The 17,919-nt window shown below is 51.2% G+C and overlaps 1 protein-coding gene across 1 annotated transcript; it reads right to left on the bottom strand.

The window, feature by feature from the left end:
* Window positions 1–7,301: 7,301 nt before the first annotated feature.
* On the bottom strand, window positions 7,302–17,725 carry RCN3 (reticulocalbin 3). The gene is made up of 7 exons (XM_058529868.1): window positions 17,644–17,725; window positions 16,991–17,238; window positions 14,904–15,106; window positions 13,662–13,834; window positions 10,603–10,663; window positions 7,899–8,098; window positions 7,302–7,707 (listed from the first exon to the last, which is right to left on the bottom strand). Exons 2-7 carry the CDS (start codon window positions 17,230–17,232, stop codon window positions 7,600–7,602), a joined length of 987 nt encoding a protein of 328 aa, XP_058385851.1. The 5' UTR covers window positions 17,233–17,238; window positions 17,644–17,725; the 3' UTR covers window positions 7,302–7,599.
* Window positions 17,726–17,919: the final 194 nt, after the last annotated feature.

Here is a 17,919-nt window from a genome sequence, read left to right as displayed (position 1 = left end):
TACCCACCACTCTTGGGCCCACAGTCCCTGGAAACTGCCCCAGTTGCTGCTGACATTCAAGGAGCCCTCCATGGGCCTGTCAATCTACGGTTTCCTTGAATCCTTGCCACAGTCCTGGGAGAGGGATGCTTGTACCTATTTCGCAGAACAGCCCACTGAGGCTGAAAAGACGAAACAGCCAAAGTCACACTGCTCAAGGCCCTGGTGGAAGCCAAGTTCACCCAGAGGTCAACCACCCTCACCCCCAACTCCGCCACCCTTCCCCCATCCTTTGTACCCCCTCCCCCAGCTATTCCCACACTGTTGCCCCACAGACCTCTCCACCTTAGCAAGCTCCCACCCCATCCCTTTACACGCACAGTGCTTCAAATCACCCCTCCCCTAAACACCCCCAGTCCTTGCCTTCTTTCCCAAAAGCCCTCAACCGCCCCTCAGTCCTTCCAGTTTTCTCTCAGCCCCCTCAAGGACTGCAGTCTTGTTCATGGGTGGTACAGACCACCCCCCACCCCAAATAAAAACTTCAAGGATTTTCAATCTTGCACCTTTATTTCCACAAGGAACCTAAATCTCCACTCTTATTCTGAGGCCCTTTGGGCCACCCTTTGTGGGAATGGGCCGGGGTGTGTGACAAGGTCCTCTCTCCAAGAAATAGGGTTTGTTTAAGGTCTCAAAGGTAACAGAGGAAGCCAAAGTCACACCGCAGGAGAAGGGAGAGACAGGAAGTGGAGACAAATCTTGCCTTTTCTCAGCAGAAGTTCCCCAGACCGCGGTCTAAAGTTTAGAGCAAGAAATGGGCGAGGTGGGGCTGATCTCGGGCGGGGTGTGCCTGCTGGCGGCTCCAGCCTCAACAGACCCACAGATGGCACTTTAAGACGATTGCAATTACTTGCTAAGATTTTAAATTTTATTTATTTATTTTTTTTCCCCAAAGCCCCAGTAGATAGTTGTATGTCATAGCTGCACATCCTTCTAGTTGCTGTGGGTGGGACGCCGCCTCAGCATGGCCAGAGAAGCGGTGCGTCAGTGCGCGCCCGGGGTCCGAACCCTGGCCGCCAGCAGTGGAGCACGCACACTTAACCACTAAGCCACGGGGCTGGCCCCCTTGTTAAGATTTTTAAATGGGGAGATTTATTCTGGAAAGCGAAAACTATATAGACAAGGAGCATTTGGTTGCCCGGGGAGGAAGACAGATTGACTACAAAGGAGGGGATTAGCAAGAGAATTTGGGGCAGGGTGATGGAACTGTTCTGTACCTTGATTGGGGTGGTTCCATGATTTGTGTGGTTTGTCAAAATTCATAGAACTGTATACCAAAAAGAGTGGACTTTATGTGAATTAAAAAATAAAATTGAGGGGCCACCCTGGTGGCTCAGCGGTTAAGTGCGCGAGCTCTGCTTTGCCAGCCCGAGGTTCGCAGGTTCGGATCCCAGGCGCGCACCAATGCACCACTTGTCAAGCCATGCCGTGGCGGCATCTCATATAGAGTAGAGGAATATGGGCACGGATGTTAGCCCAGGGCCAGTCTTCCTCAGCAAAAAGAGGAGGATCGGCATTGGATGTTAGCTCAGGGCTGATCTTCCTCACACACACACAAAAATTGAAAAATGCAAAAAACAAAGGAGAGGCTTTCACGTGAGTAGATTTCCATTTCTCTTTTTATTTTATTTATTTATTTTTTTGGCTGAGGAAGACTGGCTCTGAGCTAACATCTGTTGCCAATCTTCCTCTATTTTATATGGGATCCCTACCATAGCATGGCTTGATAAGTGGTGCATGGGTCTGTGCCCAGGATCTGAACGTGCAAACCCCGGGCCGCCGCAGCGGAGCACACGAACTTAACCACTATGTCACCGGGCTGACCCCTCAATTTTTTTTTTATTATTATTATTATTATTATTATTATTATTATTATTATTATTATTATTATTATTATTGTGTGTGTGTGTGTGTGTATGTGAGGAAGATCAGCCCTGAGCTAACATCCATGCCAATCCTTCTCTTTTTGCTGAGGAAGACTGGCCCTGAGCTAACATCCGTGCCCATCTTCCTCTACTTTATGTGGGACGACACCACAGCATGGCCTGACAAGTGGTGCGTCAGCGCGCACCCGGGATCCAAACCCGGGCCGCCAGGAGCAGAGCATGGGCACTTAACCGCTAAGCCATAGGGCCGGCCCCCTCAATTTTTTTTTTAATCGGAAGATCTGACACCATCAGAGCCCCCACCTGCTTCTCCCAGGCTGGCTCTCAATGCATGTGGATTTAATCTGCTGATCTGGGTGGGTGGGGAGGGGGGGGTCACCAATGGAAGAACTAAAGCAAGAAACAGTTTAGAATTTCCTTCTGAGAAGTGTTGGTGAGGATGGGGAGAAACTGGAACTTTTTTACCACACTGGTAGGCATGGAAACTGGGGAAATGATTTGGCAATATCTAATAAAGCTCAAGATATGTTAACCCCATGACCCAGCGATCTCACTCTGATGTACATACCCAAAAGACGCACAAACAGGCTCAACAAAACACAACCTAGGATGTAATAGCCCCTAGCTGGGAATGACCCCAAAGTTCATCAACAGTAGAATGGATGAATTGTGGGCCATTCATGGTGGAGTACTATACAGCAATGAAAAAGGACCAATCTGCCCAACACATACGAGTGCATGCAGCATGGTTCCATTTCTCAAAAGTAAATAAACAGGAAAAATTACGATGTTTGAAATCAGGAAAGTGGTTACCCTTGGGGAGGTGATGTCTGGGTCCTCCTAGGACCTGATAATGTTCCATTTCTTTCTTTTTTTTTTTTTCTGAGGAAGATTTGCCTTCAGCTAACATCTGTTGCCAATCTTCCTCTTTTTGCTTGAAGAAGATTCACCCTGAGCTAACATCTGTGTCAGTCTTCCTCTATTTTGTATGTGGGTCACTGCCACAGCATGGCCACCAATGAGTTGTGTAGATCTGCACCCAGGAACCGAACCCAGGCCGCCAAAGCAGAGTGCGCTGAACTTAACCACTAGGCCACGGGGCTGGCTCATGTCCATTTCTTGGTCTGAGTACTAGTTGCAAGTGTGTGTGTGCAGTTTGTGAAAATTCATTTCACCCAACACTTGAGTTGTGTGCTTTTCTATACTTATGTTATACTCCCATAAAAATTTACTTAAATTCACAATAACAGATGTCCTTGGCCATTTGGCATTGTTTACCAAATTCATAAATTTCACTTCTAGGAATTTATCTGCAGTTAAACTCATGGAAAATTACAGACGTGCTAGTGCCTTCTGTCCAGCATTGTTTGTAAAAGAAAAGACGAGAAACAACCTAAATGTTGGTCAGTAGAGAACTGGTTAAATAATCTATGCAGGGGAGTATTACTCAGCTGTTAAAAAAAAAAAAAAAGACAAAGGAAATGAGAGCATTCTTTGTGAGGACCGAATTGAAATAGTCTTCAAAATGTATTCTTAATTACCTCAATGAAAAAATAAATAAATTTTAAAAATTTAAAATCGGAGGATTCTGACTCAAAAAAAAAAAGTATTGTTAAGAGAAACAAGAAACATAAAAACATTGTTAGTCATCTGTTATCATTTCTACTAAAAAGAAAAACAATTTGTACATATTTGCTTAAATCTATGTAAATTCTCCCTGGAAAGAAACACTGGCTGCCTGTGAGGAGGCGAACTTGGTGGAAGGAAGACTTCGTTTTTAGTATATAGCATCTTGTATATTTAGACTTTTGTATCCTCTGAGTATATTGCCAAAATTTAAAAATAAACAAAATGTGCAAAAGATTAAAAAAAAAAAAAAAACTTCTGGGGAGAGGCACTAAGGGTGACAAGGTGCTGGGCGGTTTTCCATCATAAGCTTTTCTGTACAAGTCATCTGTTGCTATGTGTATTATTTTGATAACAAAACAAAACAAAACAAAAATGTTTTCAAACATGTAGCCCTAGAGATCTACAAATTTGTCCTACTCCTTCCTAAACCACCTCCAGCCACTAGGGGGCAGTGTGTTATCATAATTAAAACCTTGGAGTCAGATATACTTGGATTCAAATTCCAACACTGCCGCAGATAATTTATAAACTCCAGATAAAACAGAAAACGATTATTTAAAGGCACTGGAAAATGAACAGAAGCAGAGAGAAATTGGAGGGGAACTGATACTCAGAAAAAAGGCAAGGCAGTGGGTGAGTTTCTCATTTGAACAGCTTTTAGCCTGGGGGCAGGTTCTAGTCGGTGCCACGAGGGGCACCTAAAATACCAGGGGGAAATGCACAGTCTTCCCAGCCTGAAGCGCCACGGCAACAGGAAAGTGAGGTATAAATCCTGGAAAAGAGAAAGCCAGAGAGAGAGTACTCCAAATATTTTATATAAACTCTGCTCAAATATCTAGCTGACTTTGAACCACACGTGCATGGCATACACTCCAAGAAGCCCAGCTACACCTGAAAAACAATGGAACTGAAATTTGAGCTACAAATTTTTCAGAAGAGACAGAGTTTACAGAGACCACAGTTTGAGTTCAACCAAGTTAATGGATTGCTTAGCGAAAAAATAATCAATACTCTTCAGAGGAACATAACGGACTCCAGAGTTTCTACAGTGTATCCAGGCTACAATCTACAATTACTCAAAATAGAAACAAATAGGGAAATACGACCCATTCTCAAGAGAACAGGCAATCCGTTAACTGAGACCAATCCTGAAATGACCTATATGTGGGAATAAGAAAAGGTCTTAAAAATAGCTATTATAGCTGTGGTCAAGAACCTAAAAGAAAATATGCATACAAAGAATAAAAAGAGGGGCTGGCCCCATGGTGTAGCAGTTAAGTGTGCACACTCCGATGCTGGCGGCCTGGGTTCAGATCCCGGGCGTGCACCCACGCACCACCTGTCAGGCCATGCTGTGGCGGCGTCCCACATAAAGTGGAGGAAGACGGGCACAGATGTTAGCTCAGAGCCAGTCTTCCTCAGCAAAAAGAGGAGGATTGGCATGGATGTTAGCTCAGGGCTGATCTTCCTCACAGAAAAAAAAAAAAGAATAAAAAGAAATAAAAAGAAATCTTAGTGGAGAAACAAAACAATACAAAAGAATGGAATAGAAATTCTAGAACTAATAAATCACTTTAGCAAGTTCACAGGATACAAGGGTAATATACAAAAATAATAGTATTTTATATTCTAGAAGCAAGAAACTGGAACATGAAATTAAAAAACCGTTTCATTTACAATAGCATAAAAATCGTAAGATACTTAGGGATAAATTCAACAAAAGATATAAGACCTTTACTCTGAAAACTACAAAACATTGCTGAGAGAATTTCAACACTTAAATCAATGGGAAGACATACTATGTTCATGGATTAGAAGACTTAATATTACTAAGATGCCAGCTTTCCCTACACTGACCTACAGTCTCACCCTGGGTTATTTCCATCTCTTTCCCCAAGAAGGAAAAAAATAATCAAATATGGGAGATCTATGACTTCATCTATAAGGAGATTTTTTTCTATTTTAGTTGCTTATGACTTTTTCAATTAATGGGCTTTATTTTTAAGAGCAGTTTTAGGTTTATAGAAAAATGAGTGAAAAGTACAGCAAGTTCCCATATATACCCCCTGCCCCTGCCCCTAGTTTCCTCTATTATTAACGTCCTGCATTAGTGTGGTACTTTGATATAATTGGTAAGCCAATATTGATACATTATTATTAACTAAAGTGCACAAATATATTAGGGTTTGCTCTTTGCATGGTACATTCTATGGGTTTTGACAAATGTATAATGACACCTATCCACTATTAAAGTATCACACAGAATAGTTTCACTACCCTGAAAATCAGGGGGATTTTTTGAAAGCAAACTTTGAAGTCTATTGTGCATAAAAGTGCACACATCATGCATGGAGAGCTGGATGAAATTTTACAGGCTGAACACTCCCCGGGAAGCAGTACTCAGATCAAGCTGAGCCCCCTAGAACCCCCCTCGGGCCCATTCCAGTGCTCCCCACCGAGAAGGAGCACCGTCCTGACTTCTAATCCCTAGGTTCGTTTTGTCTGTTCTTGAACTTTCTATAAATGGAATCATATGGCCTGTGCTCTTCTGCATCTGGCTTCTTTTGCTCAGCATAATGTTTGTGAGATTCCTCCCCGTCATCATTCTTGCTGCTTGCCCTGTGCTTCCCCTGGGTGAAGGCTCCACGGAGAAGCATTTACCCCTTCTCCTGCGGATGGGCACGGGGGTTGTCTCTAGTTTGGGGCTATTACAGATAAAGCTGCTACAAACCTTATTTTGGTGACCTTGTTCTTACATTTCCGTTCAAGAGCTACCAGGAGTGGAATTGCTGGGCCAGAACTAAGGCATGTTCAACTCTAAAGGTGAATGTAACCAGTGGGCGTCATGGGGCTGCAGAGGGAATAAACGATTGACCATTCTCTCGCTGGAATGCCTGTTACCTTTCTCCTATCCTTCCGCCCCTGCCCCAACTCAGCACAGAGAAGCTGGGTTAGAACCCAAGTCATCAGCTCACAGCCATCCTCTGCTCAGGACATTTTGTCCCCGTCTCTCTGGGTCTCTGCCTTCCTCTGGGTTTCTGCCTTTCTCTGTCCCAGCAAACAGGGAGCACAATGACCTGCCCACAGGCCTGTATGACATGAACCCAGCTGCCTCTCTGCCCTCACCTCTCGCCCTCTCTCCCTCGCTCACTCTGTTCTAGCCATACTGGCCTCCTTGCTGATCCTCCTACCAGGCCCACTCCTGCCTCAGGGCCTTTGCACTTGCTATTTCCTATGCCTGGCCCACTCACCTTCCAGATCTCCCCAGGGCTCACTCCCTCACTCCATGTACCAGTGAGGCCTTTCCTGGCCACTCTATTGCCAGAGCACTACCATCACTCCCTATCCAGAAGGCAGAGCTTTCTATCTGGCTAGTTCACTGCTGGGTCCAAGCCGCTAGTTTTAGTTTGTCTCTAGGAATGCCCTCAAACTCTGTCAATACCCAGAGCCCCCTCCTCAAATGCCTTGTCCCCTCCTTGAGCCCACAGTCCCCCTGACTCCCAGCATGTTCCTTTCCCAGTCACAGCCCCCAATTCCTCCCCAAGGCCCCCGTCACCCTCTCAGAGAGACACACAGACAAGGCCCCAGCACTGGATTTTATTGCCTCCCTGGCAGAATGGAGGCGTCCTGGGGGCAGTGCCAGTGGGCGAGTGCCTGGCCCACCCACCTGGGCAAGTGCGGGGCTGGGGCCAGGGCCGGGGCCAGGGGAATGTTTCTCGTCTGTGCGACTTGAAGCTCAGATCTGGTGGTTAGTGGAGGCTCTTGGAGGCTGAGCTTGGGGTAGGGGGCCCTGGCCTGGGCTGGAAGATTCTGCCAGTGAGAAATGGGTGGTTTCTCACCCTTGGGGTCTGTGAGAGCCCCTGGGGCGGGCTGGGAGGGACTGTGGTGTCTCAGGGAGAGAAGTTGACCCAGTGGGTCCCTGAGAGCCCAAGGGCAGGGGGACACGGGGGCTGTGTCAGCATCCTGCAGAGCCGGACAGGGCCGCGGTTGGGGGCCCCTCCTCGGGTCATCCCACGGGGCGACAAGGCTGTCGCGGGCGCGCAGGGGCTCAGAGCTCGTCATGGTGACGCGTCAGGTCCTCGCCGTAGTTGGTGGCCTGGCTGCCCACGAACATGTTCCAGTTGCTCAAGATCTCGGCTTTGCTCAGACGCCCGTCCTGGAGGGAGGCTCCGCGGTCAGCGGGGACAAGGGGCCCTGCCGGTGAGCCCTCTCGGAACCTAAGGACGGCGCTCCCGTCTCTCTGGGTCTCTGGCCCCCTCTCAGTCTCTCTGCCCCTCTTTCTCCACACGGGGACCCCGCAGCCCCGCACACCTGGCCCAGCATCACCCCCCGCCCCGCCCCGCGCACCTTGTCCGTGTCGCTCTCGTGCAGCAAGTGGTTGGCCTCCACCAGAGGCTGGTCCTGGGAGGGGGGCAGCACCCAGTGGCCCACCTCACCCCCGTCCAGCCGCCCGTCCTTGTTCAGGTCCCGGAAGTCCCGGAACTGCTCCCGCTCCGTCTGCACCCAGGCGGGCTCCTCCTCCCCGGGCTCCGCGGAGTACAGGTCCGCTGGGGTCGGGCGACAGGGGGCGCCGTCAGGGGCGGTCCCGCCCCGAGGGGGCTCCAGTCCCCGCTCTGACCCTTCCTGCCCCCGCGGACCTCGGGCAACCCACCTCTCTTCTATTTACACGGGACTAATAAAACCCGCCTTACAGGTCATCCTTACGCTGCATGTGAAATTGATTTGATTGATGGATTAGTTCATTGATCGACTGAACGATCAATCAATTTGATTGACACACACATGAGATACTGTGCGCATGGTGTCGCGCAGTGCCTGGCACCCAGTGGCACCCCATACAAAGGATGAATGAGTGAAGACTTGTCTGGCCAGATAACGGGAGATACTGTAAAGCTAGACTTAGAACAGCTTATCTCATTTTTGAACTCCCTCAAGACTGTCGTGGAGCCTCTCATTTATTTCAATTATTTGCAAATATTTGAAAAACTCTCCGCCCCAGGGGCTGGCTTGGAGAAAGATCTACTCCACAGATGGATTTGGAAGACATTACAACCTGGAAGTCTTTTTACACCAGATACAACGCTGTGATAATCAGGACGAAGTGCCTTCCTCCCCTCAGGGACCAGGCCAGGGAGCTGTCACAAAAATGTCACCAAAGATGCGGGGAGCGCAGAGCTTCTTCCTCTTTTTTTTTTTTTTTTTTAACTGGTCCTAAGTCATCATTTCTTATAGGAAATGATGGCAATGGGAGATGGGAGTTGTGTGGGTTTTAAAAAATTGTGGTAAAAAGCACATAACCTAAAATTCACCATTAGTGACATTCAGTAGATTCACAGTGTTGTGCAACAACCACCTCCCTCTAGTTCCAGAACATTTTCATCCCCCCAAAAGGAAACCCCATGCCCATTAAGCAGTTACTCCCTAATCCCCGCCCCGCCCTCCAGTCCCTGGAAACCAGTAATCTAATTTCTATGTCTATGAATTTCCTATTCTGGACATTTCATAGAAATGGAGTCATACAATATTGTGGCCTTTTATGTCTGGCTTCTTTCATTTAGCATGACATTTTTAAGGTTGCCATGTTGTACCATCTATGAGTGCTTTATTCCTTTTCATGGCTGAGTAATATTCCACTGTATGCATATGCCACATTTTGTTCATCCATTCATCCATTGATGGGCATTTGGGTTGACCATACGTGGCCGTGCGTGGTGGGTGCTCTACTCCCCTCATTTACAGATGAGGAAACTGAGGCTCAGAGAGGGCAAGGGACTCATTTAAAGTCACACGGCTGGAAGGTGGCAGGTAGGCACCAGGCAGGCTGGCTCCGGAACCTGTGCCCTTCAGCACAGTGCAACCCCACTCTCCCATCTTCCCTGACACCCCCAGCCCGGGTCAGGGCCTCCCTGATGTCCTTCCCTGCACCACTCAAAAGTTGAGAAATTACATTTCTTTGGGAGATCCTGGGGTCCTGCCCACATCTGTGTCCCCAGAACCCCACAGGGAAGGGAAGGAGCCTTGGGGTCGGCCTGCCTGGGCCTGAGGTGGTGTTGCTCCACCTCAGTCAAGTACCTCCCTCTGGGCCTCAGCTTTCTCATCTGTGAAGTGGGGTAATAATACCCATCTCACAGGGCTGATGTGGGGGTTAAATGAATTCATAAGATGTCAACCACCTAGAAGAGAGTCTAGCATGTGGTGACTGTGTCAGCTACTGTTATTATTCAACTGTGATGCTCAAGTTCTTTCTTACCAAAAAAAAAAAAAAAAAAAAAAGACTTCTATCTTCCTCGCAGATGTAAAAAGACAAATTATGCTTAAATAAAAATATCTTGCCTGCGGGTTTGTTCCATAACAACCTTCTATAGAAAAAATGTTTTCAAACTTTAAAAACTATTATGCTTAATAGCTTTCCCTTCAACTAAATTCTTTTCCCCCGCGGCAGGGACAGAGGAAGGGCCAAGGGGAAATTTGGGGGTGTCATGAGGGCTCCCTCACATCCTGAGTAACAGGAGACACAGCATTTGTAGGTTCAAGACAAGCTCCCTGACTCCCCACCCCAAGAAAATGCAGCCCCTGAGCCCTGATTTTGTAGAAACTGCAAACTCTCCCAGGAAGGGATCTGGTCTGTGAGATTCTCTGCTGTATCCTCAACCACTAACATGCAGTAGGTGCTTAATAAATGTTTACTGATCCTGGCATACAGTAGGTGCTTAATAAATGCTTTTTTGGCCTGGCACACAGAAGCTACTCAATAAATGTTTCCTGGGCATGGCACATAGTAGGTGCTTGATAAAGATTTGCTGGGCCCAGCAAATACACATGCTTAATAAATGTTTGGCAGGCCTGGCACACAGTAGGTGATCAATAAGTGCTTTTGGGGCGTAGTACACAGTAAGTGCTCAATAAATGTTTGGTGGATGCATGGACTTATGCTTTGCCCCTGCTGCCACTTCAGAGGGCCATTGCTCTCTTATGGGTGACACACATCAGTTTGCCACCCATGCTGGGGAGGGGACAGGCGTCCTGGGGGAGGGAATCAGGTCCCACTCACCGATGTACTCCTCTACCTGCACGTAGCCATCTCTGTTCTTGTCCAGGTCCTCCAGGGTTTCCTGGGGAGAGAGAGGCATTGGGGCTGGCTCCCGAGGGGGGCTGGACCCCTGGGGTCAGGACGTGAGGTTCCCTTGGAGAATCTCGCTCTGGGGCGGCTGTGGGGCCAGGCATTGGAGCCGTCTCAACAGGGTGTAACTGTCCCAGGGGTGTGTGGGAAATCTGGGGGCTTTCTGGGGTGTCATAAGGATGCCAGCTCTACTCGCACTTAGTGGATGCGGGCAGGGACCCGGATGCACAGGTTGGCGCCACACAAGCTGTCCTGTATCCCTAACAACCTTCTCACATTCCAGCAGACACCCTCCAAGGGCAGAAGCCTCCTTCCACTTAGCAGAGCCTCGACTCTAACTCCGCCTTGCATACGAGCGCCACGTACTTTGTGGACTATTTTGACACACACTCGACACCTCCGTTCTTTGTTTTTTCTTCACTTCTCGAGCAAACGGCTTCTGCTCCCCACTTTCACATTCAAACTCACTCCCTGTAAGAGGGTGCAGGCCTCTGACACTCTGCTATGGCTTCTAGCAAGGCCGAGCTCCAATATTTTAGGGTTGACAGATAAAACACAGGCTGCTCAATTACATTAGACTTTCAGACAAACAACGAATAATGCTTTAGTGTAAGTATCTCCCAAACATTGTATGGGAGATACTTATGCTACAGGACACAGAGTTACATTTGAATTTCAGATAAATAATTGTTTAAATATAAGTGTGTCCCAAATATTGTGTGCAACATACTTACACTAAAGAATTATTTGTTGTTTATATTATTTGGTGTTATAAATTCAAGCAGAATTGAATGCCCTGTGTTATTTGCTAAATCTGGTAACTCTACAACACTTCCACATTGAAATTCCTCTATTTTGTAGGTGGGTCTCTGCCACAGCATGGCTGACGAGTGGTGTAGGTCCACGCCAGGGATCCGAACCCACGAACCCAGGCCGCTGAAGCAGAGCGCACGAACTTAACCACTACGCCACAGGGCTGGCCCCCAAATTCTTATTATTATAAGTGACTTTCCTTTAGTTTCTCCTTCATAGCACAGTTAGGGCTAATGTTTCTGTTTGGAAATCCAGCGTGTGAGGCGCTTAGGCTCGCTATCCACAAATGTGGGAGATGACAGCAGAGTTTAGACCAGGGCTCGGCAAACTTTTTCCATAAAGGGCCAGATAGTAAATATTTCTGGCGTTGCATGCTGTACAGTCTCTGTCAAATGGACTCAACTCTGCAGCTGTAGCATATGTAAGCAAATGGGTGTGGCCGTGTTACAATAAAACTTTATTTGCAAAAGCAAGCTGTGGGCCGGATGTGGCCGCAGGCTATAGTTTGCTGAGCCCTGGTTTAGACCATGGATTCAGCTGCCTGGGTTCGAATCCAGGCTCTGCCACTTCCTGTCTGGGTGATCTCAGGCAAGTCACTTCACCTCTCTGTGCCCAGGCGTCTTTATCTGTAAAATGAAGATGACAGCCCCCCCCATAGGGTTGCCATGACGATTACATTGAGGTGATGCAGGTAAAGGTGTCAGATGGGTGCCTAGCACATGGGACATGTTCAGTCTGGGTTTGTTAAATAATTTCAACTCAGGAGCGTAAAGGGGAGGTATGACATTATCTGTCACAAAAGAGGGACGTGGGCCTTGCAGGATGGGGAATCTAGGGGGCTCCAGAAGCCTGGGTTAATGACATCTCTCCTCTCTGGATCTCAGTCATCTCTGGAATGGGCTGGAATTCAAAGTGGGAAGCCCCACTTTGAAGATGAACACATAAAGTAGTTAAAATACCTCAGAAATATCCAACACAACTGCAAATGCACAGCCCGTTGATCCAGTGATTCCACTGCTAGAAGTTTTATCCTGCAGCTCTGTTGACATGTGTGCATAAAGTCACGTAATAAGCATTTACCATAAGCCAATTTTACAGTCCCTATAACCACCCTCGATGTAAGGATCATTATCAGTACCACCATCTTACAGATGAGGAAATCCAGGTCCAGAGAGGTTAAATAACTTGCCCGAGGCCACACAGCCAGGAAGCTGCAGGGCTGGGATTTGAACCCAGGCCTTCCGGCCTCAGACCCCTTGATCCTAACAGCCTTGCCACAGACCCTCAAAGCAGCTCTGGAAATGGAGACACAAGAAAGGGGTCACCTGTGGGGATGGTAGTGGGGAGCAGGGTTGGGGGGAGAGGGGAGGGCAGAAGATCATTCACCTTTTCTGCATTTTTTGGGCGTTTAACCACATCAATATGTTACCTATTTGAGAAATACATATAATTACATGTTTAAATTAATTGGTGAAAAGCTAGGCATGGTCGGAGTGGGTATAAATCCTTCCACTAAGAGTGAACCCTAATGTTAATTATGGACTTTGGGTGATAATGATGCGTCAATATAGGTCCATCGATTGTAACACATGTACCACTCTGTGGGAGATGTTGGTTTGGGGGGTGCTGTGCATGCATGGGGGCAGGGAGCATTTGGGAAACCTCTGGACCTTCTGCTCAATTGTGCTGTGAATCTAAAACTGCTCTAAAAATTAGTCTATTGGGAAAAAAAGAAGAGAAAAAAATCCTTCCACTATAGAATACAGAAGGAACTGGCAAAAAAAAAATTATAAAGGAATAAGATGGGGGCCCAGCAGGAGAGGCCTCAGATGGACACTCCATGTGTGGGGTTGGGGTTTTCCTGGGGTTCGGCCAGGATTAGGGCTTCTCAAGGCGCTCCTGGGGGATGTGGTTTTTCTGATGGCAAGCTGGGGGGTCTGGACCCCAAATGTGAGCCCAGGAAGGGAGAGGTCGGACCAGGAGAGATTAGACACGGGGAGTTGGAGGTGGCATGGGAGATGTCACCCTCCACTGAGCTGGGTTCCCTGGGGAAGGTGCTGACGACCAGGTGACTGGATCTCCCAAGGTAGGCGTGGGGAGGCCGGCCCTGGCACAGGAAGCCTGGGTCCCAGGAGGGAGGTGGGAAGCAGGGAGCGGGTCCCCAGGCCCTCGCTCACAGCAATCACGATGTCCCGCATGTGAGGGAACTCCTCGGGGTGCAAGAAGGCCGTCAGCTCCTCCCGGGTGGCCATCGAGTCCCCGTCCTGGTCGGCCACCCGGAACCGCCGCTCATCCCGCGCCAGCATCTTCTTGTAGGTCTCGGCGTCCTCCAGGTCGTGAAATTCTTCCCCTGGGGAAGGAGGGGTCTGGGTGAGATGGGCTTTAATGGAGGGCTCACCAGGCCGGTTGAGGAACGAGACAAAGGGATGTTCCTCAGGGGAGTCGGGCAGGGAGACCGCCACCGAATTAATACTAATTAGTATATGTTCATTATTTGTATTTATTAGCTACCTCGTAGTGACAGCTTATTATATGCCAAGCTCTTTACCTACAAAATTGCATTTAATTCTCACAGAAAGCAAGTCCGGTGAGTTCTTGCATTTATTCTCACTGTGTGAAGCAGAAAACTGGTCATGAGGTCACACAGCCAGGAATGAGGGCCTTGGAGTTGACACGGGCCCACTGGGCCTCAAAGTCATGCTCTGGTACAATAGGTTATAGTGACTCAGGTTGCTGGACAGAGAGGAGGGGAAGGGTGTTGGCAACAGAGGGAACAGTCTGCAGAATATGGAGGTTTGAAGAGCGTGGCGAGTTCAGGGACACTGCAGAAGATTGACTTGGCTGGGCAGAAAATGCAGAAAAACGAAGCTGGAGGGGTGGGCCAGGCTGGGCTGAGGAGCTGGGACTCTCTTCCGGGGGCCCTGGGGAGCCACGCAGGACTGTGAGCAGGGGAGGGTCAGGGTCAGCTCTGGTGTGGAAAGATCCCTCGGGGGATATATGGGGGACAAGCTGGAGGGGGAGGCTGGAGTGAGGGTCAGGAGGGAGAGAACAAGAGCTGTGGAGGGCCCAGGGCTGGGGTGTGGGGACAGAGAGTCAGGGGGCAGGGTAAATGGCTTTGGAGTTCTCAGGATGAGAGGTCAGAGGTCAAGGGTCAGGATGACAGGGCATCCTGGTCAAGGATCAGAAGTACCCCAGTCATGGGGTTACAGAGGTCGTGGACGCCAGAATGAGAAGCCAGAAATCAAGGATTGAGGGTTTCAGTGTGATGGGGTCCAAGAAGTGGGCAGACCTTGGTCAAGGGTCGGAGGTCAAAGGTCAGGGATTCTGGTTATGGCGCTAAACGTTCTCAGGATGAGGGTGTCAAAAAGGTCAAGGTCACGGTGTGTGTGGGGAGCAGGGGTCGGGGCCTCGCCGCGTACCGGGCTCGTAGTGGCCATAGGTGGCGTTGCGCAGCTCCTCCCAACCCACACGCCCGTCGCGGTCCGTGTCGTACGTGTCCCAGGCCGCGCTCACCGAGTCCCGTATGTGCCGCTGCTGCGTGTGCGCGATCCACGCGCGGAGCTCGGCCAGCGACACCCAGCCGTCCCCGTCCCCCGCGCGGTCCATGCGGTCCACGATGCGCCTGCGAGCCGGGGCGGGGCACAGTCAGTCTCAGGCCCCGCCCACCCGGAGTCCCGCCTTCGCCGAGGCCCCGCCCCTCACACAGAGCCACGCCCCCACTCGAGACACACCTCCATATAGGGCTGAAAATGCCGTCCACGGGCCGCCGGCACACCGGGGAGAGGCACCTGTCAATCCTGGGGCCACGCCCACCACATGGCCCCGCCCCTCTAATCCAGGCTCCGCCCCCTCAACCCAGGCTCCCGCCCTTTCCGAGACACAGGGGGCCTATGGCTGTAGCTGCCGCCCAGGACACGCCCGGGTTGGGGGAAGGACCTACGACAATCCAGGGCCACACCCTCCACTCTGGCCCCGCCCTTCGATCCTGCACGTGCTCCTCCTCTTGCTCGACCGAGTTGGAGTGGGGTCAGGGGGCTAGGCGCCACACTGCGCCCCTCGCCCTCAGGGCTCCTGTCTCAAGACTCCCTCTGAACTCCGGCTGCCATGGCGCCCCCGACCTCTCGCTGTCTCAGGCCCGGCCCTCTCCCCTGTTTCTGCTGGTCTTCGGATCCTCCGCTCTAACCCCGGCCCCTGCTCCGCCCCCTCCATGGCTGCGCGCGTCAATTGCAGGCCCCTCTCCCTCCAGCCCCGCCCCATGCTGCGCCCCGCCCCTTTCCCCACCTTCCCCCAGCCGTCGTCAGGCATTGCCCTAGGACCACCATGCGCAACCCCGCGGGCTGGGCCTGCACGCCCCACTCCCCGTGCTTCAGCCTAATCCTGGGCGCCTCCGCATCTCAAATCGAGCTCCCACCTCACGCCCCTTCCCTCGGGCCGCTCCTGTCGGCTCCCAGGCCCCTCCCGTCTCCCCTGGCCACGCCCAGCCACTGGTCTGGGTCCTCGCCCAACCGCTAACAGGGCCCACATGGAGCCCTCCTCTCTGTCCCTAAGCCCCCGAGACCCGGTCCCCGGATCGAATCCGAGACGGCCCTGCCCAGGGCACCGCCCCCTCCCGCGCCAGGCTGTCTCTGTTCTGATGGGTCGGGGGCTGGCTCTGTCCCCAGGACTCACACTGTACCCTGCGGTTCGAGCTGTGGTTAAGAGTATGGGCTCCATAGCCAGGAATTCGAGGCTCAAGTCCCGCAGCCTCCTCTTGCTGGCTGTGTGACCATGGGCAAATCACTCAACCTCTCTGTGCCTTAGTTTCCCCCTCTGTAAAATGGGGACAAATGATAGGATCTACCCCACAGCGTGGTTGTGGGGATTAAATGAAAGCACTTAGAACAGTGTCTGGCATTGTAGCGCTATGCCAATGTGTTAGCCTGTCACTGCCCTCCCTCGCCCACCCCTCCTTCACCCAACCCCATCCACGCACGATCTCCTAGCAGCTGACCTGTCGACCACCGCTGTCTCCACCCTGATCTCGCCGCCATCGTCTCTTGTGTCCCACCTGGACAATTGAAGTTGCTTCTTCACTGGGCTCCCTGCTTCTTGCTCCCTATAGTCTGTTCCCCACTTGGCAACCAGAAGGATTCTGTTAAAACTTAAGTCAGCTCACGTCCTCCCTCTGCTCAGAGCCCTCTCATGGCTCTCATCTCATCAGAGAAAAGCTTAAATCTTCACTATGGTCCCAATGGCCCTGCACGACCTTTGTTCCTTCTCTGCCATCACCTCCCACCCGCTCCCTTCATCACTGGGTTCCAGCCACACGGGCCTCACTGTTCCTCAAACACATCCAGCCCACTCCTGCCTCAGGGCCTTTGCACTTACATTTCCCTCTGCCTGGAAGGCTATTCCCCCATATACCTACACGGTTCAAATATTACCTTCTCTCTGAGGCCTCCTGTGACCTCCTTGTTTAAAATTACAACCCTGAATTCCCCCCCCCAGGCCCCCATCTCTCGCCTACCCCAGACGGGTTCGGCTTTCCTCGGGGCTGAGTTGGTCAAATTCCTTGGCCACTTCTCGTCCCAGAAAAGCCTCATGGTCGTACTGGAAGTTCCCATGGGCGTCATCATGAGGGGCCTCGCTCAGAGGGGCCGCCTGGTGCACCCTCCCCTGCCCGTGAGGTCCGGCGTCAGGGGACGGCTTCCCCTGGGCTCCGCGCCTGAGCAGCAACAGCAGCAGCAGAAGTGATGGTCGCCACATCATCAGTCCCTGGGGAGTGGCGGAGGCTAGGAGTCAGGGGTCACAGGAAAAAGGACAGGGACGGGACAGGAGGATGAGGAGCAGGGGAGGGGGGGGACCCCGAACAGGACAGAGAGATGGTAGCTGGCTGCAAAGTTTGGGGCTCAAGAAGGGCCGGGGATGGGGGAAAAGGGGCGCGGGGTTCTCAGAGGTAAAACCAGCTGTGGGGACTGACTCTTCTGAGGGGTCCCAGAGCCGCAAGCGGGGGATTCAAGCGGGAGACGTGGCGCACTTCCCACGCTAAGTGCAGGGCGGGGTCGCGGCTAGAGAGAAACCAGGCAGGCTCCCGGGCGTTGCTTCCAGCCTGGACCCTAATCCTCGACCCGCGTGGACCCGGACAGCCCTCCCTGGACACCCGCCCCCGCCTCTTTTTACCCCGTTATCCGGCTTCACGCGGCTCTCCACGCTCCCTCTGCGTTCTCCGAAAAGATGCCCAACTTGGCGGCTCTCCAGCCAGGCCCCGCCCCCGGCAGCGCAGAGGCCCCGCCCTCCGACCAATGAGCGCTCAGGAGGGCCCCCACGGGGCGGGGCCAGAGAGCGCCGGGCCGGCCGCGGACGCCCCTCGCCACGTCCACAAAGGAAAGCGCGGCCCACGAGGTTCGGCCCTGCCCCTTCCCCGGGCAGGCGGGGTGGGCGACGCCGGAGTGACGC

The sequence above is a fragment of the Diceros bicornis genome, chromosome 34, assembly GCF_020826845.1.
Source record: "Diceros bicornis minor isolate mBicDic1 chromosome 34, mDicBic1.mat.cur, whole genome shotgun sequence".
In the NCBI taxonomy this organism is placed as follows: domain Eukaryota; kingdom Metazoa; phylum Chordata; class Mammalia; order Perissodactyla; family Rhinocerotidae; genus Diceros; species Diceros bicornis.
This window is presented reverse-complemented; position numbering and strand designations above follow the sequence as displayed.

Excerpts from the sequence above, each read along its gene's own strand:
- RCN3 (XM_058529868.1), bottom strand. The coding sequence starts at position 17,232 with ATGATGTGGCGACCATCACTTCTGCTGCTGCTGTTGCTGCTCAGGCGC. Across the intron at positions 15,107-16,990 it reads GAAAGCCGAACCCGTCTGGG|GCGCATCGTGGACCGCATGG; the intron begins GTAGGCGAGAGA and ends CCCGGCTCGCAG. Across the intron at positions 13,835-14,903 it reads CTATGGCCACTACGAGCCCG|GGGAAGAATTTCACGACCTG; the intron begins GTACGCGGCGAG and ends CTCCTTCCCCAG.